This window comes from Salvelinus fontinalis, chromosome 2 (genome assembly GCF_029448725.1).
Source record: "Salvelinus fontinalis isolate EN_2023a chromosome 2, ASM2944872v1, whole genome shotgun sequence".
NCBI lineage: Eukaryota > Metazoa > Chordata > Actinopteri > Salmoniformes > Salmonidae > Salvelinus > Salvelinus fontinalis.
The window spans coordinates 73,942,675-73,969,709 of NC_074666.1; the positions used below are offsets into that span (position 1 = coordinate 73,942,675).

The 27,035-nt window shown below is 42.3% G+C and overlaps 2 protein-coding genes across 5 annotated transcripts; both read right to left on the reverse strand.

Moving 5' to 3' along the window:
• Positions 1 to 1,104: 1,104 nt before the first annotated feature.
• LOC129825398 (5-hydroxytryptamine receptor 3A-like) lies at positions 1,105 to 18,085 on the reverse strand. 2 transcript variants are annotated; one of them, XM_055885496.1, is made up of 9 exons: positions 17,776 to 18,085; positions 17,396 to 17,556; positions 13,304 to 13,348; positions 13,080 to 13,189; positions 4,426 to 4,598; positions 4,126 to 4,289; positions 3,713 to 3,923; positions 1,819 to 1,977; positions 1,105 to 1,674 (listed from the first exon to the last, which is right to left on the reverse strand). In XM_055885496.1, the coding sequence occupies exons 1-9, from the start codon at positions 17,894 to 17,896 to the stop codon at positions 1,394 to 1,396; spliced, it is 1,425 nt and encodes a 474-aa protein (XP_055741471.1). In that variant the 5' UTR covers positions 17,897 to 18,085; the 3' UTR covers positions 1,105 to 1,393. The 2 variants fall into 2 exon arrangements, with proteins under 2 accessions (XP_055741471.1, XP_055741463.1); XM_055885488.1 differs by having other exon boundaries at positions 17,396 to 17,559.
• Positions 18,086 to 18,912: 827 nt separating this feature from the next.
• LOC129825380 (tRNA-splicing endonuclease subunit Sen54-like) lies at positions 18,913 to 24,345 on the reverse strand. 3 transcript variants are annotated; one of them, XM_055885454.1, is made up of 11 exons: positions 24,072 to 24,345; positions 23,518 to 23,676; positions 23,240 to 23,303; positions 22,981 to 23,064; positions 22,668 to 22,766; positions 22,536 to 22,588; positions 22,302 to 22,403; positions 21,545 to 22,170; positions 21,286 to 21,346; positions 20,288 to 20,389; positions 18,913 to 20,092 (listed from the first exon to the last, which is right to left on the reverse strand). In XM_055885454.1, the coding sequence occupies exons 1-11, from the start codon at positions 24,125 to 24,127 to the stop codon at positions 19,942 to 19,944; spliced, it is 1,557 nt and encodes a 518-aa protein (XP_055741429.1). In that variant the 5' UTR covers positions 24,128 to 24,345; the 3' UTR covers positions 18,913 to 19,941. The 3 variants fall into 3 exon arrangements, with proteins under 3 accessions (XP_055741429.1, XP_055741422.1, XP_055741437.1); XM_055885447.1 differs by having other exon boundaries at positions 20,276 to 20,389; positions 24,072 to 24,344; XM_055885462.1 differs by lacking the exon at positions 24,072 to 24,345 and having other exon boundaries at positions 20,276 to 20,389; positions 23,455 to 23,528.
• Positions 24,346 to 27,035: the final 2,690 nt, after the last annotated feature.

The following is a 27,035-nucleotide window of genomic DNA, read 5'->3' on the forward strand; positions in this document are numbered from 1 at the left end:
GCCTTCCTCCTGACTAGTCTCCCAGTCCCTGCCAATTAAAAACATCCCCACAGCCTGATGCTGGCACCACCATGCTTCACCGAAGGGATGGTACCAGGTTTCCTCTAGACGTGATCTTGGTTTCATCAGACCAGAGAATCTTGTTTTTCATAGTCTGAGAGTCTTTGGGTGCCTTTTGGCAAACTCCAAGCGGGCTGACATGTGCCTTTTACTGAGGAGGGGATTCCGTCTAGCCACTCTACCATAAATGCCTGATTGGTGGAGTGCTGCAGAGATGGTTGTCCTTCTGGAAGGTTCTCCCATCTCCATAGAGGAACTCTGGAACTCTGTAAGAGTGACCACTGGGTTCGTGGTCACCCCACTGACCAATGCCCTTCTCCCCAGATTGCTCAGTTTTGCCGAGCCCAGCTCTAGGAAGAGTATTGCTGGTTCCAAACTTCTTCCATGTTAGAATGATGGAGGCCACTGTGTTCTTGGGGACCTTCAATGCTGCAGGAATGTTTTGGTACCCTTCCCCAGATCTGTACCTTGATTCAATCCTGTATCGGAGCTCTGCGGACAATTCCTTCGACCTCATGGCTTGGTTTTGCTCTGACATGCACTGTCAACTGTGAGACCTTATATAGGCAGATGTGTGCCTTTCCGTATCATGTCCAATCAATTGAATTTACCACAGGTGGACCCCAATCAAGTTGTAGAACATCTGAAGGATCAATGGAAACAGGATGCACCTGAGCTAAATTTCGAGTCTCAAAGCAAAGGGTCTGAATACTTATGTCAATAGGGTATTTCAGTTTTTAACTTGCAATAAATTTGCAAACATTTCTAAAAACTTGTTTTCACTTTGTCATTATGGGGTATTGTGTGTAGATTGATGATATTTTTTATATTTTTTAAATACATTTTAGAATAAAGCTGTAAATAATCAAGGGGTCTGAATACTTTTCGAATGCACTGTATATCACGGTGGCAAGGCACATGAACTAACAGGTTATAGAGCAAACAACGCAATTATCACAACACATAGGTTCTAATATGATGTTTTGGTGGGAGGCTTGCCCATAGATGTTTCCCACGCACCGCTACTGGAAACAACTTAATAAATATGTTGCAAATAGTAATTTATTTATTTCAGTTAGCTCAATCACAGACATGAACAATAGCCTTAACAACAGAAGCAGTAGCCAAGTGAACCTAAGTCAGGTTAGGTAATGAAGAAAATGTAAAATATATTAAAAGCTTTAGTCTACAGGTCTTGCAGGGAAACAGCTATTTATAAATAATAATTTATTGGAATTTACCAGTATTATTTACCATTAAGTACCAATATTATGCATATAAGTAACCCAAAGAGCCTAAAAATCCTCATATATTGTAAATGCACTGTGCACAGTTAGTGAAGCCACATGAAACTTATGAATATCAGAAAACTAATGGTGGTAATGAGATAAAGGCAAAAGTAAGCCTGGTCAATGCGCCTGGCCACTTTCTCCCAGTACCCAGGCTTCTTCTGGCCACATCTCACATTAACAGAGAACCATTCCTGCCGTATGTTCTGCACCTCCTTTAGGATCAGCTGCAGCAGGTGGGGGTTGTTCAGCCAGTCTCCATCAAGGTCCTTCTTGTTAAAGGTGTCCACCTTCTTCAGGCTACTCTCAGCATCTCTCTCAGGCTCTAAGAATAAAATTGGAAGGTTTTCTTGCAGTTTCTGGAGTCGAATCAATTGTGTTGGGGGTATTATATTCTACTTCTATGGCCTCAGTAATGTCCTGGATCATAATCAATCTCTTATGAGAATGACAAAATAACAGATTTTACCTCTTCGGCATTCAGTCTCTTCTTGAGTCTCTTTGCAGGTCTTAGCAGAGGTCTGGACGTCCTGATCAACCCTGCTGTCCATATCAATCAGGAAGCTCATCAGCATTGTCTCCAGGAGGCTGAGGCCCGTAAGGGCAAAGATTACGATGCAGTAAATAGCTGGAGAAAGGGAGATGTCAATGATATACAGTTGAAGTCAGAAGTTTACATACACTTAGGTTGGAGTCATTAAAACTAGTTTTTCAACCACTCCACATATTTCTTGTTAACAAACTATAGTTTTGGCAAGTCAGTTAGAACATCTACTTAGTGCATAATTTTTCCAAAAATTGTTTACAGACAGATTATTTCACTTATAATTCACTGTATCACAATTCCAGTGGGTCAGGTGTTTACATACATTAAGTTGACTGTGCCTTTAAACAGCTTGGAAAATTCCAGAAAATTATGCCGGGGCTTTGGAAGCTTCTGGTAGGCTAATTGACATCATTTGAGTCAATTGGAGGTGTACCTGTGGATGAATTTCAAGGCCTGACTTTAAACTCCGTGCCTCTTTGTTTGACATCATGGGAAAATCAAAAGAAATCAGCCAAGACCAAAAGAAATCAGCCATCCTTGGGAGCAATTTCCAAACGCCTGAAGGTACCACGTTCATTTGTACAAACAATAGTACGCAAGTATAAACACCATGGGACCATGCAGCCGTCATACCGCTCAGGAAGGAGACTCGTTCTGTCTCCTAGAGATGAACGTACTTTGGTGCAAAAACTGCAAATCAATCCCAGAACAACAGCAAAGGACCTTGGGAAGATGTTGGAGGAAACAGGTACAAAAGTATCTATATCCACAGTAAAACGAGTCCTATATCGACATAACCTGAAAGGCCGCTCAGCAAGGAAGAAGCCACTGCTCCAAAACCACCATAAAAAAGACAGATTATGGTTTGCAACTGCGCATGGGGACAAAGATCGTACTTTTTGGAGAAATTTGTGTCTGATGAAACAAAAATAAAACTGTTTGGCCATAATGACCATCGTTATGTTTGGAGGAAAAAGGGGGAGGCTTGCAAGCCAAAGAACACCATCCCAACCGTGAGCACGGGGGTGGCAGCATCATGTTGTGGGGGTGCTTTGCTGCAGGAGTGACTGGTGCGCTTCACAAAATAGATGGCATCATGAGGAAGGACAATTATGTGGATATATTGAAGCAACATCTCAAGACATCAGTCAGGAATTTAAAGCTTGGTTGCAAATGGGTCTTCCAAATGTACAATGACCCTAAGCATACTTCCAAAGTTGTGGCAAAATGGCTTAAGGACAACAAAGTCAAGGTATTGGAGTGGCCATCACAAAGCCCTGTGTGTGTGAGCAAGGAGGCCTACAATCCTGACTCAGTTACACCAGCTCTGTCAGGAGGAATGGGCCAAAATTCACCCAACTTATTGTGGCAAGCTTGTGGAAGGCTACCCGAAAAGTTTGACCCAAGTTAAACATTAAAGGCAATGCTACCAAATACTAATTGAGTGTATGTAAACTACTGACCCACGGGCAATGAGATGAAAGAAATAAAAGCTGAAATAAATCATTCTCTCTACTATTATTCTGACATTTCACATTCTTAAAATAAAGTGGTGATCCTAACTGACCCAAAACAGAGAATTTTTACTAGCATTAAATGTCAGGAATTGTGAAAAAACTGAGTTTAAATGTATTTGGCTAAGGTGTATGTAAACTTCCGACCTTAACTGTAAAATGAAAACACTTAGGAGATTATGGGGAAATACTCAGAATAAAGATGAGAATAAGACTGTGCAAATGACATAAGGCTAAATACAATGTGGAGGGGGGTTCTTGTATTTACCGTGCTGTAAACCAATAATGTGGTAACCTCTCACCTATCACTGGCAGGTTGTTTGCTGTGGAGGGCAGGATGTCATTGAGAATCAACAATAGGACAGAGATGGACAAGAGTATGGTCACTTTGAAGCCTAGCTTTTCCCCTTTGGCCTCACTGATGAAAAAGGAGGCCAAATCCAACACAAGAAAAAAGGCGATTGGTACCACAAGGTTGATTATATATAATAGTGGCCTCCTTCGTAAGGTGATCTGTATGGAGGGGGAAAAGGATCATATAAATTAGAATGCACAATAGACAAAAAATACTTATCAATAATACTCATTATAATTATGAAAGGGACAAGTGTGATCCCTTCAGTTTGTATTAGTCTCTTGCAAATTATGAAATAGTCCTAATATAACAAAAGTCATTCTATTTAAAGATCATGCTGTAATTTGCCTCAATTAATACCTTGTATATTAGCTGATGCCATTTTTCATCACCACCATAATTTAGTTCTTCCTCAGTCATAGCAATGCCCAGGAAGTCCCATTCATCCAGTGTAGTCATGCTCTCCCTAGTTATGTGGTTTACTGCAGTGGTGCTGGCGAATGCCCGCAATTTTATTTCTGATGCTGAAGAGATAAAATATTTTGTTGATGTTACATGTTTGTATAGTACAGCCCTCTGAAAAGGAGATGAGAAAAAGGAGTTGATGAAAGAGGCTAAGGTACAAAGACACGTGTGTGAGGGGGGGGGGGGGGGGGTTACCTCTGTGTATCATGGACTTAAAGGTGATGCTGCAGCTCTGGGTATCAAGGGGGAACCTATAAAGATCCATCTTGCAGGAAGTGGTTAGCCGGCGCTGGTCAATCACTTGAGCTAACCAATTATGATGCACCTGGACATATGGGCTCAATATGGTACTACTTGTATCAGAGATGCTGAAAGTGCAGACAAAGATACATCAGTATTTGGCCACTGTAAGAATGTACTTTCTTTACCAAGGGAGACAATGATATGTTACTTCTGAATAACATCAAAGCTTGTTTTTTTATTTCACCTTTATTTAACCAGGTAGACCAGTTGAAAACAAGTTCTCATTTACAACTGCGACCTGGCCAAGATAAAGCAAAGCAGCGCGACACAAACAACACAGAGTTACACATGGAATAAACAAACTTACAGTCAATAACATAATAGAAAAGTATATATACAGTGTGTGCAAATGAGGTAAGATAAGGGAGGTAAGGCAATAAAAAGGCCATAGTGGTGAAATAATTACAATTTAGCAATGAAACACTGGAGTGATAGATGTGCAGAAGATGAATGTGCAAGTAGATGTACTGGGGTGCAAAGGAGAAGAAAAAAATAACAGTATGGGGATGAGGTAGTTGGTTGGGCTGTTTACAGATGGGCTATGTACAGGTGCAGTGATCTGTGAGCTGCTCTGACAGCTGGTGCCTAAAGTTAGAGAGGGAGATATAAGTCTCCAGCTTCAGTGATTTTTGCAATGCGTTCCAGTCATTAGCAGCAGAGAACTGGAAGGAAAGGCAGCCAAAAGAGGAATTGGCATTGGGGGTGACCAGTGAAATATACCTGCTGGAGCGCGTGCTATGGGTGGGTGATGCTATGGTGACCAATGAGTTGAGATAAGGCGGTTCTTTACCTAGCAAAGACCTATAGATGACCTGGAGCCAGTGGGTTTGGCGACGAATATGAAGCAAGGGCCAGCCAACGAGATCATACAGGTCACAGTGGTGGGTAGTATATGGGGCTTTGGTGACAAAACAGATGGCACTGTGATAGCAAATTGGATGCAGTCTGAGTAGAGTGTTGGAGGCTATTTTGTAAATGACATCACCGAAGACAAGGATCGGTAGGATAGTCAGTTTTACAAGGGTTTGTTTGGCAGCATGAGTGAAGGATGCTTTGTTGAGAAATAGGAAGCCGATTCAAGATTTAATTTTGGATAGGAGATGCTTAATGTGAGTCTGGAAGGAGAGTTTACAATCTCACCAGACACCTAGGTATTTGTAGTTGTCCCAATATTCTAAGTCAGAACCGTCCAGAGTAGTGATACTGGACGGGCAGGCAGGTGTGGGCAGCGATCGGTTGAAGAGCATGCATTTAGTTTTACTTGCATTTAAGAGCAGTTGGAGGCCACGGAAGGAGAATTGTATGGCATTGAAGCTCGTCTGGAGATTAGTTAACACAGTGTCCAAAGAAGGGCCAGAAGTATACAGAATGGTGTCATCTGCGTAAAGGTGGATCAGAGAATCACCAGCAGCAAGAGCGACATAATTGATGTATACAGTGAAAAGAGTCGGCCCGAGAAATGAACCCTGTGGCACCCCCATAGAGACTGCCAGAGGTCCGGAAAACAGGCCCTCCGATTTGACACACTGAACTCTGTCTGAGAAGTAGATGGTGAACCAGGCGAGGCAGTCATTTGAGAAACCAAGGCTGTTGAGTCTGCCGATAAGAATGTGGTGATTGACAGAGTCGAAAGCCTTGGCCAGGTCGATGAATACAGCTGCACTGTATTGTCTCTTATCGATGGCGGTTATGATATCGTTTAGGACCTTGAGCATGGCTGAGGTGCACACATGACCAGCTCGGAAACCAGATTGCATAGTAGAGAAGGTACGGCGGGATTCAAAATGGTCGGGGATCTGTTTGTTAACTTGGCCTTCGAAGACCTTAGAAAGGCAGGGTAGGATAGATATAGGTCTGTAACAGTTTGGGTCTAGAGTGTCTCCCCCTTTGAAGAGGGGGATGACCGCGGCAGATTTCCAATCTTTGGGAATCTCAGACGATATGAAAGAGAGGTTGAACAAGCTAGTACTAGGGGTTGCAACAATTGCGGCGATTAATTTTAGAAAGAGAGGGTCCAGATTGTCTAGCCCGGCTGATTTGTAGGCGTCCAGATTTTGCAGCTCTTTCAGAACATCGGATATCTGGATTTGGGTGAAGGAGAAATGGGGGAGGCTTGGGCAAGTTGCTGTGGGGGGTGCAGGACTGTTAGAACTGTTGACCGGGGTAGGGGTAGTCAGGTGGAAAGCATGGCCAGCCGTAGAAAAATGCTTATTGAAATTCTCAATTATCATGGATTATTATTCTCCATGGACTTTACAGTGTCCCAGAACGTTTTGGAGTTTGTGCTACAGGATGCAAATTTATGTTTAAAAAGCTAGCTTTTGCTTTCCTAACTGCCTGTGTATATTGGTTCCTAATTTCCCTGAAAAGTTGCATATCGCAGGGGCTATTTGATGCTAATGCAGTACGCCACAGGATGTTTTTGTGCTGGTCAAGGGCAGTCAGGTCTGGAGTGAACCAAGGGCTATATCTGTTCCTGGTTCTACATTTTTTTAAATGGGCATGCTTATTTAAGATGGTGAGGAAAGCACTTTTAAAGAATAACCAGGCATCCTCTACTGACGGAATGAGGTCAATATTCTTCCTTGATTAGAAAGGCCTGCTCGCTGAAGTGTTTTAGGGAGCGTTTGACAGTGATGAGGGGTGGTCGTTTGACCGCAGACCCATTACGGACGCAGGCAATGTGGCAGTGATCGCTGAGATCCTGGTTGAAGACAGCAGAGGTGTATTTGGAGGGCAGGTTGGTTAGGATGATATCTATGAGGGTGCACGTGTTTACGGATTTGGGGTTGTACCTGGTAGGTTCATTGATAATTTGTGTGAGATTGAGGGCATCTATCTTAGATTGTAGGACGGCCGGGGTGTTAAGTATGTCCCAGTTTCGGTCACCTAACAGCACGAGCTCTGAAGATAGATGGGGGGCAATCAATTCACATATGGTGTCCAGGGCACAGCTGGGGGCAGAAGGTGCTTTCTAGCAAGCGGCAGCGGTGAGAGACTTGTTTCTGGAAAGGTGTATTTTTAAAAGTAGAAGCTCAAATTGTTTGGGCACAGACCTGGATAGTATGCCAGTAGATTGCAGCTCCACCCCCTTTGGCAGTTCTATCTTGTCTGAAAATGTTGTAGTTAGGGATGGAAATTTCTGGGTTTTTGGTGGCCTTCCTAAGCCAGGATTCAGACATGGCTAGGACATCCGGGTTGACAGACTGTGCTAAAGCAGTGAATGAAACAAACTTAGGGAGGAGGCTTCTAATGTTAACATGCATGAAACCAAGGCTTTTACGGTTACAGAAGTCAACAAATGAGAGCGCCTGGGGAATGGGAGTGGAGCTAGGCACTGCAGGGCCTGGATTAACCTCTACATCACCAGAGGAACAGAGGAGGAGTAGGATAAGGGTACGGCTAAAGGCTATAAGAACTGGTCGTCTAGTGCGTTCGGAACAGAGAGTAAAAGGAGCAGGTTTCTGGGCACGGAAGAATAGATTCAAGGCATAATGTACAGACAAGGGTATGGTAGGATGTGAATACAGTGAAGGTAAACCTAGGCATTGAGTGACGATGGGAGAGGTATTGTCTCTAGAGACACCATTTAAACCAGGTGAGGTCACTGCATGTGTGGGAGGTGGAACAAAAGGGTTAGCTAAGGCATATTGAGCAGGGCTGGAGGCTCTACAGTGAAATAAGACAATAATCACTAACCAAAACAGTGATGGACAAGGCATATTGACATTAGGGAGAGGCATGCATAGCCGAGTGATCATGGAGTCTTGATACCATCGATCACCACATTCTTTAGGAGAGACTGGAAACCCAAATTGGTCTACACGGAAAAGTTCTGGCCTGGTTTAGATCTTATCTGTCGGAAAGATATCAGTTTGTCTCTGTGAATGGTTTGTCCTCTGACAAATCAATTGTACATTTCGGTGTTCCTCAAGGATCCGTTTTAGGACCACAATTGTTTTCACTATATGTTTTACCTCTTGGGGATGTCATTCGAAAACATAATGTTAACTTTCACTGCTATGCGGACGACACACAGCTGTACATTTCAATGAAACATGGTGAAGCCCCAAAATTGCCCTCGCTAGAAGCCTGTGTTTCAGACATAAGGAAGTGGATGGCTGAAAACTTTCTACTTTTAAACTCGGACAAAACAGAGATGCAAAGATATCTTCTGTTAAATCTGACAATTAATCTTGATGGTTGTAAAGTCGTCTCAAATAAAACTGTGAAGGACCTCGGCGTTACTTTGGACCCTGATCTCTCTTTTGACGAACATATCAAGACTGTTTCAAGGACAGCTTTTTTCCATCTACGTAACATTGCAAAAATCTGAAACTTTCTGTCCAAAAATGATGCAGAAAAATGTATCCATGCTTTTGTTACTTCTAGGTTAGACTACTGCAATGCTCTACTTTCCGGCTACCCGGATAAAGCACTAAATAAACTTCAGTTAGTGCTAAATACGGCTGCTAGAATCCTGACTAGAACCAAGAAATTTGATCATATTACTCCAGTGCTAGCTTCCATACACTGGCAAGGGCTGGTTAAGGCAAGGGCTGGGCAAGGGCTGGTTAAGGCAAGGGCTGGTTTCAAGGTTTTACTGTTAACCTAAAAAGCGTTACATGGGCTTGCTCCTACCTATCTTTCCGAGTTGGTCCTGCCGTACATACCTACACGTACGCTACGGTCACAAGACGCAGGCCTCCTAATTGTCCCTAGAATTTCTAAGCAAACAACTGGAGGCAGGGCTTTCTCCTACAGATCTCCATTTTTATGGAATGGTCTGCCTACCCATGTGAGAGACGCAGACTCGGTCTCAACCTTTAAGTCTTTACTGAAGACTTATCTCTTCAGTAGGTCATATGATTGAGTGTAGTCTGGCCCAGGAGTGTGAAGGTGAACAGAAAGGCTCTGGAGCAACGAACCGCCCTTGCTGTCTCTGCCTGGCCGGTTCCCCTCTCTCCACTGGGATTCTCTGCCTCTAACCCTATTACAGGGGCTGAGTCACTGGCTTACTGGTGCTCTTTCATGCCGTCCCTAGGAGGGGTGCATCACTTGAGTGGGTTGAGTTACTGACGTGATCTTCCTGTTTGGGTTGGCACCCCCCCTTGGTTTGTGCTGTGGTGGAGATCTTTGTGGGCTATACTCGGCCTTGTCTCAGGATTGTAAGTTGGTGGTTGAAGATATCCCTCTAGTGGTGCGGGGGCTGTGCTTTGGCAAAGTGGGTGGGGTTATATCCTTCCTGTTTGGCCCTGTCCGGGGGTATCATCGGATGGGGCCACAGTGTCTCCTGACCCCTCCTGTCTCAGCCTCCAGTATTTATGCTGCAGTAGTTTATGTGTCGGGGGGCTGGGGTCAGTTGGTTATATCTGGAGTACTTCTCCTGTCTTATCCGGTGTCCTGTGTGAATTTAAGTATGCTCTCTCTAATTCTCTCCTTCTCTCTTTCTTTCTCTCTCTCGGAGGACCTGAGCCCTAGGACCATGCGTCAGGACTACCGGGCATGATGACTCCTTGCTGTCCCCAGTCCACATGGCCTTGCTGCTGGTCCAATTTCAACTGTTCTGCCTGAGGTTATGGAACCCTGACCTGTCCACCGGACGTGCTACCTGTCCCAGACCTGCTGTTTTCAACTCTCTAGAGACCGCAGGAGTGGTAGAGATACTCTTAATGATCGGCTATGAAAGGCCAACTGACATTTACTCCTGATTATTATTTGACCATGCTGGTCATTTATGAACATTTGAACATCTTGGCCATGTTCTGTTATAATCTCCACCCGGCACAGCCAGAAGAGGACTGGCCACCCCTCATAGCTTGGTTCTTTAGGTTTCTTCGTAGGTTTTGACCTTTCTAGGGAGTTTTTCCTAGCCACCGTGCTTCTACACCTGCATTGCTTGCTGTTTGGGGTTTTAGGCTGGGTTTCTGTACAGCACTTCGAGATATTAGCTGATGTACGAAGGGCTATATAAAATAAACTTGATTTGATTTAGGGAGTAGCTAGGCGGGCTGGAGACACAGCGATTCAGACAGCTAGCCGGGGCTAGCAGAAGGGCCTTAGGGGGACATCGCGACGGAAGAGTCAGTTGTAGCCCCCTCGGGCGGTTACATCGGCAAACCAGTTGTGATGGATTGGCAGGGCTCCATGTAGTAAAAGGGTCCAGGCCAATTTGCAAAATAGGTATTGTAGCCCAAGAAAATTGGCTGATGGACCTCTTCAGCTAACAGTCCGATATGCTCTGAACAGCTAGCGGCCCGCAGCTAGCAGATGGGCATTCAGGGGACGTAGCGACGGAGGAGCTTGTTGAAAACCCCCTCAGGCGGATTATGACGGTAGACCAGTCGTGAGGGATCGGCGGGGTTCCGTATCGGCAGTAAAAGGTGTCCAGGCCAAATGGCAAAATAGGTATTGTAGCCCAAGGAGTGGCTGATGGACCTCTTCAGCTATTATGAAGGACCCAAAATTAAAAGATTTACAAAGTTACAACATTATATAAAACATCTAATGGGGAAATTGGTAAAGGAAGTCAAGTTCAGAAGTATAGTTTAGTGGGACAGTGCCAAGGCAAAAAATGTTGTTCATCTTATCCCAGACTGAGATCCGGTTTCAAAGGACACCAAACAGACTTTTCATAAAAGCAGCTTTGTATTTTTCCGCTGAAACAGCGCATTAAACACACAGAGACATAGGGTTCTCGTATTCAGCTCCAATGCCCATTGTTTGTTCCCTACAAAGGCTAGCTGAAAGATGATCACTTTTTATCAGTATATCGTGATGGTTTCTATGGTTGACAATCAACTACAAATAATCCAATCAAAGTGTATTTGTCCCGTACACAGATTAGCGGTCGTGTAACGTCTACTCCCGCTCCGGCGCTCGACATTGCCAGTTTACTAACCACCGGTCCTGGCAACCCATCATTATGCACACCTGACAACCATTATTATGCACACCTGGACTTTATCACTACCCTGATTACTTCCCCTATATCTGTCACTCTGTAGTTTTTCTCACCAGGCAGTATTGTTTCTGTTTTCATGTCAGACGCTTTACTCGTTTTGTATCAAACTCACCAACTGCACCTGTGTCTCCAGAACAGGACATTAAAGCAGGTGCAGCAAAATGCTTGTGTTTCTAGCTCCAGCAATGCAGTAAATATCTAGCAGGACAAAACTAATACACCAAAAGGAAATTAAGATATCAGATCGAGCGATATCGGAAAGGGCAATGTCAGAGTCCGGAATATAAAGACCTGGTGTGTAGACAGTATGAACAATATATGTAGGAAAAATGTATGTACAGCAGTAGTTAAATGGATGAACTATGTTGATAATACAGTACTTATAAAGTTAATTGTATCTGAGAAATTAAGTTAACAAAATAATGTTGCAGGAATGTTAATCTTATCTGTTTCTAACCACAAACAATTTTTGACCAATACACATTATGAAACAATTTAAGTGACCAGTGTTCAATGACTATGTACTTAGGGAAGCAGTCTCTAAGGTGCAGGGTAGAGTACCCTGTGGTAGCCGGCTAGGTGCAGGGCACGGTACTGGGCGGAGGCCGTCTAATGATAACTGTTTAGCAGTCTGATGGCCTGGAGAAAGAAGCTGTTTTTTAGTCTCTCGGTCCCAGCTTTGATGCACCTGTACTGTCTCCGCCTGCTAGATGGTAGCGGATGACTATGTTGTGGCTCGGGTGGCTGAGGTCCTTGATTATCCTCTTGACCTTTCTATGACACCAGGTGTTGTAGATGTCCTGGAGGCAGTGTGCCCTCAGTGAAGTGTTGGGCTGACCGCACCACCCTCTGGAGAGCCCTGCGGTTGTGGGTGGTGCAGTTGCCATACCAGGCAGTGATACAGCCCAACAGAATGCTCTCAATGGTGCATCTGTAGAAGTTCTTAAGGGTCTTAGGGGACAAGCCAAATTTCTTCAGCTTCATGAGGTTGAAGAGGCCCTGTTGCGCCTTCTTCACCACAGTGTCGGTGTGGAGGGACCATTTCAGGTCCTCAGTGATATCCATGCTGAAGAACTTAAAGCTTTTGATCCACTCTACTGCGGCCCCATCCATGTGGATGGGTGCGATCTCTCTCGGCCATCTCCACGATCAGCTCCTTCGTTTTGTTGAGGGAGAGGTTAATTTTCCTTGCACCGGTCCACCAGGGCTCTCACCTCCTCCCTGTAGGCTGTCTCGTCGTTGTTGGACGACAGCAATGAAAGATACAGCAACGACAGGTGTTTTATTGGCATGTTATGTAGTATATACTTTGTGGCATGAGCACTTTTAGTGTTATTTGACCCCTTATCGAACATACAAATTGTGGAAACTCTTTGATAAACGGTATTTCATTGTGATGGACTGTACATAAAGGCTAACGAGGAAGTAGAGAAGGATCACTTTTGTTATCATGTTATAGTATAATTACAAAGCTATTCAAATGCATTTAATTTTAAGGAAACAGAAGGGGGGGGGGAAATCTATCCATAGTGAATATGTGTTGACTGCTGAAATATTGCTGAGACTTATGAATGGTACTCACTCTTCTTGGATACCTATATCTGGTATCCAGACCCGTTCTCTCGGAACAGTCATTTTTGAAATTCCACAAAATTCCTTTGGTTCCCAAGCTATGAAGTAATTCACCCAGGCCTGTACATAATACAGGGGTTAAGAAGTAAACGTACATTAAAATCAATTATTATTACAACAGACCGTAAGGGAAATAAATAGGAGTGAATAAATATCAACAGCATCTGTACTTACTGTTGAGATTAAGACATAGCTGGTGAAAGTTGAGGACTTCTCATTCTGCAGACAATCATAAATGAATAAATTCAAATTGATGTGCAGGTAAAGGAATGTGCCAAAATAAAGGAAACACCAACATAAAGTTTCTTATTAGGGCGTTGGGCCACCACGAGCCAGAACAGTTTAAATGCATCTTGGAATAGATTATATAAGTGTCTGGAACTCTATTGGAGCGATGCTACACCATTCTTCCACAATAAATATAATTTGGTGTATTGTTGACGGTGGTGTAAAATGCTGTCTCAGGTGCCGCTTCAGAATCTCCCATAAGTGTTCAATTGGGTTGAGATCTGGTGACTGAGACAGCTTGGCATGGCGTATGGTTTACATAATTTTCATGCTTATCAAACCATTCAGTGACCACTAATGTCCATTGTCATCCTATGGGGGCATAGCCATGGTAGCCAAAATAACTCAGGAACCACACCTGTGTGAAAGCACCTGCTTTCAAAATACTTTGTATTCCTCATTTACTCAAGTGTTTCCATTATTTTGGCAGTTACCTATAAGTGGTGGTAGTAGTACATACACTCTTAGAAAAAAGGGTTCCAAAAGGGTTCTTCGGGCAGTCTCCATAGGGGAACCCTTTTTGGTTCCAGGTAGAACCCTCTGTGGAAAAGGCTCTACATGCAACCCTCTGAGGAAATGGTTCTACCTGAAACCAAAAAGGGTTATTCAAAGAGTTCTCCTATGGGGACAGCCAAATAACCCTTTAGATTCTAGATATTTTCCCCTAAGAGTGTACCATGTATATGTACTAACAGAAATGCAATTGCACACTTCTTAACAAACTGCTGACATTATTGAAATAACCACATTAAGCTATAAACACTACAGTACCATATACTGCATGCCTTTTTGTTTTTCATCCCAAAAAATGTTTAGCTCTTGTTTTTTTAGGTTTGGGGCTTACAAATGATAATCCAATCATAATCTTTTGTACCCCCAGCCTAAAATGTAATTTGTTGACTCAGGGCAACACTGCAGTATTAAAGGAAAATACAGATTCAACCACAAAGACCAGGGAGGTTTTCAAACACCTCCCAAAGAAGGGCACCTATTGGTAGATTGGTAAAAGAAAAAATCAAAAGCAGAGATTGAATATCCCTTGAGCATGGTGAAGTTAATAATTAAAGTTTGGATGGTGTATCAATACACCCAGTCACTACAAAGATACAGGCGTCCTTCCTAACTCAGTTACCGAAGAGCAAGGAAACCGCTCAGGGATTTCACCATGAAGTCAATAGTGACTTTAAAACAGTTACAAAGTTTAATGGCTGTGATAGGAGAAAACTGAGGATGGATCAACAACATTGTAGTTACTCCACAATACTAACCTAATTAACAGAGTGGAAAAAAGGAAGCCTGTACAGAATATAAATATTCCTAAACATGCATTTTGTTTATAACAAAGCATTAAAATAAAACTACAAACCATGTGGCCAAGCAATTCACTTTTTGTCCTGAATACAAAGCGTTATGTTTGGGGCAAATCCAATACATTACTGAGTACCACTCTCCATATTTTCAAGTGTCATGACGTTGGCCTGGGGGTAGGTTTATGACAGTCATAAATACCTCTTTCCCCCTTTTTCCCCTCTCCCTACTATAACTGATGTGACATAAGAAAACCCATTGGTTAACATAGAGATTCTGGGAACATCAGAAGTTGGGGGAAAAAATGAACTATATTCTGGTAATCCGACCAACTGAACATATGCGGTGGTACTTAAGGTATATTATGTCAGTTCGGTTGCCCTCTGACACATTCTCATCAATGATAGAATGACATAAACTCTACTGTGGAAAGTTTAAACGTCAGAGGTATCGGATTCACATGGAATTGTTGTTTAATTCAAATGTTTGAATATGAAATTATTTGTGAAGAGATTAAATGTAATTTTAGCTTCCAAATTAGAGATTTGGGTTTTCATAAGTTTGGGCTTCTGCTCAACCAGGGGCCCGCCCCTGTGAAGAGACATGGGTTATAAACTTTTCAGACACACCCCTCTCCCTCCACTATAAAAGCCATTGACAAAAATATAACTTCCTGTTCCGGGTACATTAGGATGACGATCCGATGTCAGAATGGTTCAGATAATAACTACAGAACTAAGCCAACATCAGCATGGACTTTGGTTGCAAATGGTATGAACTTTGAACTCGTATTCACTACAGAAGTGATACCTCCTAGCCGTTGAGTTAGCAACAGCTGCTACAAACGCAGGTTAGGAAGGACAGTCAGAGTATCCCGTCTACTACACATCGACGTTACTCCAACGTATGCAGTGACCACCAGAGACATTCTTCAAAGGACAGAGGACTCGGTTTGGCAAGACGGTCTTCCATCTACCACCAACCTACTGAAGCGCAGCTCAGAGTAAATATTTATTGCATTTTCCTTTTCTAAATGGGCGGTAATTTAGAATGCATAAGATACTGTATTTACGATAGTACAGCTTCGCCTCTGTCCCAGTCTCCCGCGCTTTTACTAAAACTCAGCCCCTTCCCTTTGTGTAACAAGCTGTCATATCTATTCCGCCCGCTAGGGACGTTTTCCTTTATGATGGTAATTGGTAATCAAGTTATGATTTAATTGTGTATGTGTGATTCTGTGTGATTAGTTAGGTATTTAGTAAATAAATAATTAAACCCAATTTTGTATTGCTGATTCAACTTGTTAGCCAGGATTCTTGCAGATAACCAAGGATTTACAACTTTCAGATGAGACTGAATAAAATTACGATTAATGTGGCCGCTATGGATGTGAAATATTACTAAATCTTTAAGAGTTTATTCGGAAGATAACAGCTCTATAAATATTCTTTCGTGGTGTCCCTCTCTAGTTAATTACATTTACATGATTAGTTCAATCAGGTAATATTAATTACGGAGAAATTATTTTATAGAATAGCATGTCATAGCAATTAATCTGGCATAGCCAAAGACACCACACAAGCATAGCAGTGGCTGCATCATGTTATGGGTATGCTTGTAATCGTTAAAGACTGGGGAGTTTTTCAGGATAAAAAAATAAACTGAATGGAGCTAAACAAAATCCTGGAGGAAAATCTGGTTCAGTCTGCTTTCCACCAGACACTGGGAGATGAATTCACCTTTCAGCAGGACAATAACCTAAAACACAAGGCCAAATCTACACTGGAGTTGCTTACCAAGAAGACACTGAATGTTCCTAAGTGGCTGAGTTACAGTTTTGACTGAAATCCACTTGAAAATCTATGGCAACACCTGAAAATGGTTGTCTAGCAATGGTCAACAACTAATTTGACAGAGCTTGAAAGATTTTGAAAATAATAAATGGGCTAATGTTGCACATTCCAAGTTTGGAAACCTCTTAGATTCACCAAGAAAGACTCACAGCTGTAATCGCTGCCAAAGGTGATTCTAAACATGTATTGACTCAGGGGGTTGAATATGTATCTAACCAAGATATATTAGTGTTTTCTTTCTCATAAAGTTTTTACAAATGTTAGAATTGTTCTTCCACTGACAGAGTATTTTGTGTAGATTGTTGACAAAAAATGACAATTAAATCCATTTTAATCCTACTTTGTAACACAACAAAATGTAGAAAAAGTCAAGGGATGTGAATACTTTCTGAAGGCACTGTATAGATTACGTAGCCATAAAGAAAAAAATGAAATACTTCTCTCCTTAAACACGCAGCATGTGTCTCCTGTAAGACAACTTGTATGGATGATCCTCCAAGTGTTGCATCAAACATAGGTCTCGTTCCAGGCCAACTATATTGCATCAACCAACGGTTGTATGCCATGTTATCAACTGCACAGTTGGGTATCAGATTGATATCATTATTTATATTGATATATTATATTATCAATATTATTATTATACTTTATATTAATTGTTGATATACTATAATATTGATATCAACATATCATATATTTTTATACTGTTTACTCATTGTGTATGTATATGTATGTATATATATATATATATATATTAGTTTCAGGGCAGAGCTCACCTAACAAAATTTTGGCAGATGGTTTAAAGACAAACACTTACCAAATCCATAATACCAAACAGAATCATGTCTACCATAACTAGTGTAGAATTGGTCCAGTGCACCACAGGCCGCAGACCTGTTGTGCTTTCATTTTTCTGTGACAGACCCAAGTGTTTCTGAAGACGATGATAGGAACAGTCCTCCGTAGTGGAGACACCACCTGCTTAGGAGAGTAGACCCTACCTTAGATTACAGAAGACATGGATCACAACTGATACAAATAGTGGCACAGTGGATGTGTTATCCGTACGTGGTAGAATATGGGACTCATAAGCAAGTTCCATTTTCAATAATGTGCCATAAAATGTATTATTTTCTTAGAAGCCAAAGACAAACAAGGAGAAAGAGGAGCTGAGAGAAATCAAAAATGAGAACTCACCCATTAGAGCGAGTGAACACAGAAGCCACAGAGTGTTCATTGCTGTATGTTTAGGCTCACAGGTCCAGCAGAATGGTGTCCAAGTGGGAGTGGGCTGTGTTTTATATGTGTGTGAGAACATTATGTGAGTGTGGCTCAATCACGTGGCTAGTTGACTTTACTCAGGGCCATTGTCAGAGGTACAGAGTGTTCAAGCCAAAACCTTCTGGGTCATTCCACAAATTCAGTGCCATTTGAAAAGTTTAACTTAGTCAAATTATTTTGTTGATTTCACCTCATTTTAACAATCTGTCATAAAGAGCACATGTTCAACTTCATAAAACATGTTTTCTCATCTAAAGAAGTTAAATAAATGACTAGAGTACGTGCTTATTAAGGGCTAAATAAAGTAACACGGTGGACCGTAACAGGGTTTAATATGTATTTTTAAATCAGCCATAAATCCCTGGGAATGTGACGGGAATGGAAGCTTGTTGGGTGAAACAGTGAGTAGCAATTAAATGCAAGCTTCATAAAAATGAAATTGTAAAAAATTGTCTAGCCTGTCTATGGGTAACAGGGTTGACGTGTTATGTTCGACCCGCTCAGTTTTCCACCACAAAACACCAGCAAACGGCAAAAGAAAAGAGAGTAGAACCAGCTCACCAGCTCATGATTTGACTATTAGATGTTCATGTGTTTCTTTTGAAAAATATTTAAAAAGGAATAGTTCCACCATATTAAAAATGAGAGTTCAGTTCACATAACAGGGTTGACCTGTTATGTGAAATAAATCAGATGAAATAAATCATAATCTTCAGAAATGACTTTGTCAAAGCAACAAAATAACTAGGGCTTTACAATGATGGTGGAAACATGGAGATATGTTGGGATTAAGTGGGCTAAAATCTTCCGAGAAGTAGCACAGGGTTAATGCTGAATTTTGGCACTCTAGCATGCCTTTCTTCATATTAATTTAATTATCCATGTGGTCTATAGTAAGGGCACTTAATTTAATAGAACATGCTGTTAAAATGCAATATTGGTGCATAATTTCTACAGAAAATATCAAAAGGCACTTTTCATGGAATGGCCCTTCTATTATGGATCAAATCTCCTCCTAACCTATTGACTTAGAGACAATGTGATCCTGAAGGGTGGAGATCCAGTGTATTTATTGTACTGCACATCACAGATGGACTGCTGGACAGGGTTTGCTGGTAAACTACAGCTGAGAGGAGCAGGTTGTGGTCAGTAACCTCATCTCAATGTTTTAACACCACTGAGTTTGTGGACTGATATAAGAAAGAAGAGTATGTGCTTTACATCTTCAGATTAGGCCACCCAAAGGAAATGGAAAGAACATGTTATTACACAGGCTTACTAGTCCCATAGATTTCAGACAGAATGTCATAAAAGTAGAATAAAGGTTGTTTTCTTTATGTATGTAATGTTATGTAATGTTATGTGTATGGTAGGCACTACTTGGGTTTTGGGGGATTGGTTTTGTTAGGAAGGACAATGAGAACAATGCAACAATAACTCAACCACAAAGACATAATGTGACGATAAACTCTAAAAATACAGGCCACCATTTACAAGCAATTTGAAACAAAAACATGAGAACAAGAGTCAGGTAACTTAAACATGTGAGGTTACAACAACAAAAGGCCAGGCAGTAAAGCTGATTGGATCTAAAATATGGGCAGATAGACAAAAATAAAGGGTTGACATATACGTATGATCTACACATACTGCATCTATACTAAGTATATACATAGTGAAGCCACTCGTGATACAGTATATGAATACCAGAAAACCAATGGTTGTGATGAGATAAAGGCAGAAGAAAACCGAGCCAATTCGGTTCAAAATCGCAGAGGCTTTACAAAACCATGCTTGGTATAAGACATGGTGACATTGTTTGGAGAGGAGACAATGTAGGTTACCTTCAATCAGATGCAGATGATCATATGCCACTAAAAGAAGTCTGCAACACAGGAGGAAGGCATACTACAGCATCAAACAGTGTGAGGACTGCAGTCCATCAATTCACTAAGAGAATTCCGTTTCGTTCATTTCTTTGGCATTAGTTCCAGTTGCAGAGTTTCAGATCCACCGCAGGCAGCCCTGGCATGGTGCAGTAGTAAAACCAGGGCTGTGTGACTGTTTACTGTGGTCAGGCCCTCAGAAGGACGTGTCTGCGGGTATCTGGAAGTCCTTGAAGGAGTAGAAGGAGATGTCCCCGTGGTCCACCACTGCATAGGTGACCGGGACATCCCCACTCTGGAAAGCCAGCAATTTCAGTGTCCACAAGTCAGGCACTGGACCATCGAAACTGGGAGAAGACAGCAGACATTATTCAGTGTGCAGTAGCATTTGATAATAGTGCATTTAGGATTACTTTCGATGGCAGGTGGTCTTGTGTCATCTCTTTGGAAAATGGTATTATTTTTTAATATATTATTTTTTACTGATTATAAAGTATGCAAACACCCCGTGCCAGTTTTGGGATGTTTACCTGCACACACACATGCGAGAATAGGGTTTTCCAGGAGCACTCTTCTTGAATTCAGCGACCGTGTCGGGTTGGTAAATGTTGAAACAGATTCTCCACTCCTCTGAACCTTTCAAACTGAGAAGACAAAGCCCAATGTCAAACACAAGGCAGGCAGCTTAGAAATAGATGTAATATATTTCTATGGCAGGCACCTCTACGTCATATGGTATATATCATCCTAGGACATAATGTTAATCATATTCAACAAACCCACAGTATAGGGTTTCACTCGTCTTATTATTTATACATTTTTCCACTCCATATACAAAACGAACAACAACTTACAGATACACACAAATAATGACTACATCTCATCTGCCCAGACCCACATGCTCACACCCCCATCCTTAGTGCCTGTATTATTGATTGCCATAGTGCCTGTATTATTGATTGCCACTTGGCCTGAAATTGTATCAATTTGTTTTTCTGTTGCCCAAACTATTTAAATATTTACATAATAAATCCTTAGATTTTTTCATTGTGTTAATTATGGTGGATGAATTGATTTGCCCGTTCTTAGTATACGTTTTTTTCAAGATGAGAAGAGAATTGTCCAACCCATTGGATATCTCACTACACCCCCATATGCAATGTCTTGAAATATGAAGACCGATTAAAAGTACATTTATATTGTAATACTCCTGACAGTCAACTTTCTAGCTCTGCCCACAACTTTACAGCATTCCCAGAAAGCATGGATTATTGAGTGATTATTAGTTTTACACTTAAGACATGACTCTGCCATTGAGCTGTAGAATTTGTGAATTTTGTCTCCTGTATAATAAATTCTATACATTAGTTTATACTGGATTAAGCGTACATTTTCATTAACTGTAATTTCACGCATCTTAATAGATGTTATGATGAATGAGCAGGGAGAGACAATTACCACTAACCGGGATGGAACACTCAGCTAGCATTTCCTACTAAATTCACTTCAGGGTTCGTGATAAGATACTAAAGAGGAATACCTGGATGCTCCCTCCAGCAGCCGTGTGGATTTGATCACACTGATTTTATCCAGCAGCTCACCTGCGTCCAAGAAGGACGAAACGTCAAAACCATTTAGACATTTAACCATTCAAGATGCTGCTTATGAAAAATGTAATTCAACTTCGGTAAACCACATGGGATAATGAGTTCATGTAACGATGAATCACAGAGAGTAAACAGATATCGAAACTTATATGAACTTGTCATTGACAGCAATGAAGTCCAGATTAGTTTTACCAGTTGAAGTGACCTGTGCAGGGTCATGTAGGGGTGTGACCGGCCCCTCCCACAGGTGTGCTGGCCTATCTCTGCGGCTCCGTTGAATCCTTCTCTCCTGTAGCTCCTGGTACTCTGCCCAGTTCCTGCAACGTCGTACCTCTCTGTCCTGGTTGATGTCCCTCCGGTACCGGTCCCTGTCCCGCTCCCTCTCCCACTCACGCCGGGACATCCTCACCTCCCGCAGGTTGAGCCTCTGCAGCCAGGGGGCCACATCACAGGCCCCCACTGACCCCACAGCCCCGGGCAGCAGGCAGGGGTCTGGGGAGGTCAGGCTGCTGGGGAGCCAGCGTCTGGAGCCCAGGTCTGGGAAGGGGATGGAGCTGAAGTCCCAGCGAGGGGAGCTCTGGGGCTGACCTGGCAGCTCAGAGTCAGGGTCTGGGGAGCCTTCCGTTGACCACCAGCTCCTGCCCTGGCCGCCCTCGGTTGAAGTGGTGGGGTCAACGTGTGATGTTGTCTGGATTTCGTCAATGTCTGGGGCTGAAATATCTGGAAGAGAGTCAGGATTCTTGTCCTCTTCCTCTCTGTTGCAGTCTTTCTCCTCCTCCATTCTCTTAGAAGTGGGGCCCTCCTGTGTTCCTGTGTGCCTGGAGCGCATTAGAAGAGGCAGAACGGCAGGGTTTCACATTGAACAGTAATGCTTTTAGGAGTGTCGGTTGACTGAGTGATTAAACCATGTCTAAATATAAACTGGGTGTGTCTGTGTCTGCTCACTCACCTGGAGGTGGGGCTGTGGCTGCGTTTCCTCTTCGGAAGTCTTCCTGATCTGTCTCGGGACTGGGGCAGGTTCAACTGCCTCTCATACTGCGATAGCACAGAACTACAGGGAACAACACCAATCCTCAGATCATAAATACAGTCGCTTACAAGCAACTAAGGAAAAGGTTCAAGTTAAAGGAAAGGAATGGCCTTAGAATCTAGACTAGTTCATGCCTGTGAGGGAGACAACTACCTGGGATCAAATCTGTTCACCACATAACCAAGTCGCTTCAAATGGCCAAAAACCTTTAGAGGAAATAAAATCATCACGTTAGGTCAAATCATAAGTTTAGACTAGCTGGAATTTTATTATATTTTCTCATACCTGGTAATGCTGTATACTCATTGTCTTCAAGTATAGAAATCTCTCATAGCCCTCTTGGATGGACAGTGGCAGGTCTTGGTAGAACACTTGCAGGTTTCCCTATTCATTTTGAGAATCACAAGGGATAACAATTCTAAGATAGAAATGACAAACTGTGTTTGTCTTATTTGGATCCACATGTATCAAACTAATGGAAATGTCTTTATTAGGTGAACAACAATCCGACCAGGAATAATTATAACCTGAATGGTGTGAGCTAATAACAATTCCCCGATTAACATATTTATTGGCAACGCTGAGCCCATGCACTTACACACTCCATTAGATAGAGAGCCTCTTCTGGATGTAGACATTGCTTACCATGGGCAGAAAACCCCATAGTCTGCCAAAACTTCCCCTACAGCAGAACAGAGAAGTAATGTAATGTCAGTTTTCATGTGAAATCTTTAGACATTAGCCTATACTAAATGTTAATGAGAGGTGAGCTCTAGGTAAGTTCGAATAGACATCAGCAGAGGGAGAGAGCTTGTCATGACAAAGTCCTTCGCTCTCTCTGATGGACCATTACTCACTGCTGGTGACTGCAGCTCCACTATCATGTCACTGGGAATCCACACTGCCTTCACCAGGTTCCCTCTGGGCACAAAAACATACAAGGAGTCAGTCACGCCACCAGCTGTAAAGCACAGTAACACCAATGAACTGACATGTTTGTTTAGCTGCAAATACATATGGACTAGGTATAATCATCTAACCACACCAACAGTCTAAAGTTGATGACACATACAGTATCTAATTATACTAGTAGCTGTCACTCTAGTCGTCCTTGGTTGCTCCATCCATTACTCACAACCTCTCCACTCGCTCCTCAGATACTAGATTCCAGTGCTCGTCCAAACTCTGCTGAAGCCAATCCTTTTGCTGATCCGACCCAGTGGGAATGAAATCCTTCTGCCCGCGCACCGGGATCTTGTGGCTGCGCGTGCGGGTTTCGAACAGCTCAGATGGGCTGTCATTGAATCAGAAGCACAATAAGTTGCAAGGACTGACTGTTTACAATTGGTGTCAGCACTGGCTACACGTCTTTCGCACTATATATGGTAAGAAATCACCACCAAAAAATGCCGGTCTTCCATTTAATTAGTTCGGTTAGAAAAATATTAAAATATTTGACCTCGCTGATAAAGACGACCACATTCAGATTGCCTAGCTAGCGTTGTCAGTAGCAGTTAGCGTCTATGAATGGGTTAGCTAACGTTAGCTAACTGCTAACACGTTTATAACAGCTCGAATTTCACAACAAAACTGTATGAAATTGGCTAACTTATTTGACAAAAACTATTATGTAAGAATCGATTCACCCAGTGCCTATTCAAAGACACGGCGTTTAAACTGTACACTTACTTTAGTAATTCATTGCCGATTTCTACTTTAACTGATGTTTTGTTTTGGTCAGCCATGTTTGATAGGTAGACTGCTGTCAAATCGTCCTGGGGTTTCCAATAGACAGCCACAAAGTCAAAATTGTCTGTATCGTAAAAAATTATATATTTTTGGTCTTAATTTAAGGTTAGCGTTAGGCATGGGGTTAGGTTCAAAATCTGAATATAACAAGATAAATTGTAGAAATAGACGGAGGTTAGCCATAATTGTGACATTGTGGCTGTGTTAACTAGTGACGACCGGGTCCTAGTGCACGCCATTTTACATTTTTGAAAGAAGTTCACAAGAGGGCAGCAAAGCACAACATTTCACATTTTTATTTCAGGAATGCCACAATACACTCCTATATTACTAATGCTAATGAAGTCTGGGAAATAAGGCTTTTTATCTGCTGTGATGAGGCCACGGGGAAAACAGTCTCCCAGACCTGCAGCTTAGTTGATGAACACAGTATGAGGATATAAAAACAACATTTGATATCACCTGACTAAAAATGTGTTGCAATTCTCTAAATAGACAAGTGTTAAACACAATCTTATTGCACCATAGTACCACTGGAATGTCATTCATATGTGATAACCTTATTTTTATTAATATTGATAAATGCCTTCTCTGCATTTTTATCATATTTAGATTTTCTCACTTTGTAATATAAATAGTTTACTAATGTTGTGAATGAAAGGGCTCTTGGAAGGGTGCATGTATTATATGTGCAACATCCTTACGACTTGCCTTTTGACAAGCCTGGCCACGAGTCATCACACCTGACCTGAGACGTGAGAGAGATGCATTTAGATGCATGGACAATGAGAGAATGCCCCGCTGAGCAAACGTCCATACTACCAGGAAGTAAGAGACCATGCTCCCCTCCCACCCCTCACCCCACAAGCAGACCCCCTCCCCTTCCCTGAAAGTCAACAATAAACCATGTTTCCAGTAAGCCGGATAGCTCCCCAAGTCTAGCCCATCTCCATGGTGACCACTACCAGAGCTGACAATGCTGTGTCTTCTAGCCTAACTAGACCACCCATGCGGAAAGACTTCTGATATAACAATATGTATCAGATTATTAAAGCTCCGTAATGCTGCTATCACGTCTGGAGTAAAATAAAAAATCCTCAACAATGAGCTGCATGTATAGATATTTGTGGACATACGCACAGTATTTCAAACATGTAATAAAAGGTTTTAGTCAACAGTGGCTTAGCAAGTTTTACACCTTGACGTATTCCTGTGCGAGACATGACGTCAACATTCCCATCTCTGCTGTGAGTGACACAGTACCTTTGTGTGTGAGTCTCCACATGTTATTCATGGGTCCTTAACTCCTGGGTCTGGGGTTGCGCTGTGGCCTTTCAGTTGGCCTGACTCTTTAATCTGCTGTTTAACACACTGAATTGGGCCTTTGCATTCTCAATCGGCCAGAGCAGGGTATTCCTGCTTTGTGTGGATTGTTGACTTGCAAAACACGCCCTAAGGACCCGAGTAACTGTAACACTGAGGGGCTGACTGCCAGAGGTCACACTAAAAGGTCATCCTTATTGCTTGCAAAGTTATAGCGCTCAGTGTAGAGAAGTAGAATTTTAGATTGAAGACTACAATTCTTTAGGATCAGAATCGCTTCTATTCACCAAGTCCATTTAAACATACCAGGAATTTGACTTATTGATGTGGTGCTGCCAGCAATAGACAAATGTGACGACAAAATACAGACAGAGGAATTTACACAAAGTCAGCATCCAGTATTTACTATGGTATGGTACATTGGGCCTTTTACATTTCATGTACTTGAGTTACCAGTCAAATAAAATTGTGGAGATGTAACAAGTAGAATGTAGGAAATAATCCAGCCCCCTGCAATGAAATACTAAACCAAATGTACCAACCCCACTACCGTCCACCAAAACATACGTTCACATTCAAACTAAAGAAAAGTTCAGGATGTCTGTTTATAGGCTACACATATCCAGCAATCAGGATTGTTTGCAAACAGATCTTGAGGGCAGTGGTAAAACTGACTGCCTAGCTCTAAACCATTAGCAAACAATGGCACACCACAGAGAGGGTCTAACACCTCACATCCTCAGCATCACGCTCAGTCTCATCCAAGTGCTGTGGGTCCTCTGGCACTAATCTGTTAAATCTGTTGTCATTTGTCTTCAGTTTCAGTGTACTAGCATTGGCACCCTCTCAGTGTGACAAGGGGATGACCCATGGCCCTTCCTCCCTGCTCTAGTCCCAAGCCACTTTCACAAGTTATAACATGGTGACTATAGGGATGTAGAGAAAAAACAGGTGGCAATAATCCCTCACACCTCTCACAACAGTCTACAGGGTACCTTGCAACAAGAGAACAGTACCTTCGTGGCCTTATAAATTAAGTTGTGTTAGGTGATAACATGAAACATGGATTCAATTATTAGATGCTTTTAACCTGAGTAACAGAAAAGAGTACAAATGCAACTTACTAAAACTATGTAAGCACAACATGCTGTGTAATATGTTGTATTCTGCAACATATAAAAGGTCACAGTGTTCTAGGACCTACTCCCCCAGTGGAACTCCATTGTTCTAGAATGTTCTGGATGAATCCAGATATGTGGGGAGTTTACAAGATGGGGGCACCCCTCCTACTCCTCCATCCCTGTCTTGTCCTGTGTTCTAGCTCTCGCTTGTTTGCATTCCTCTCAGTTAATAAGTGTTTGTCTGATCCCTGACAGGAGGCTAAAGATCACCGACGCAAACACCCTGGCCCCTCCCATGGCCAAGCTGTAAAGACAGCAGCAAGAGGTGGCTGGCCAGATCCGATCTACCGCAGCCAGTCAGGTGTAGCAACGGCATTCTGACACACGCAAACACACACAGTTTGAATGTTTGATCAACTCCTTTACACAGCTGACACATCAAGCCAACCACCATTTGTCA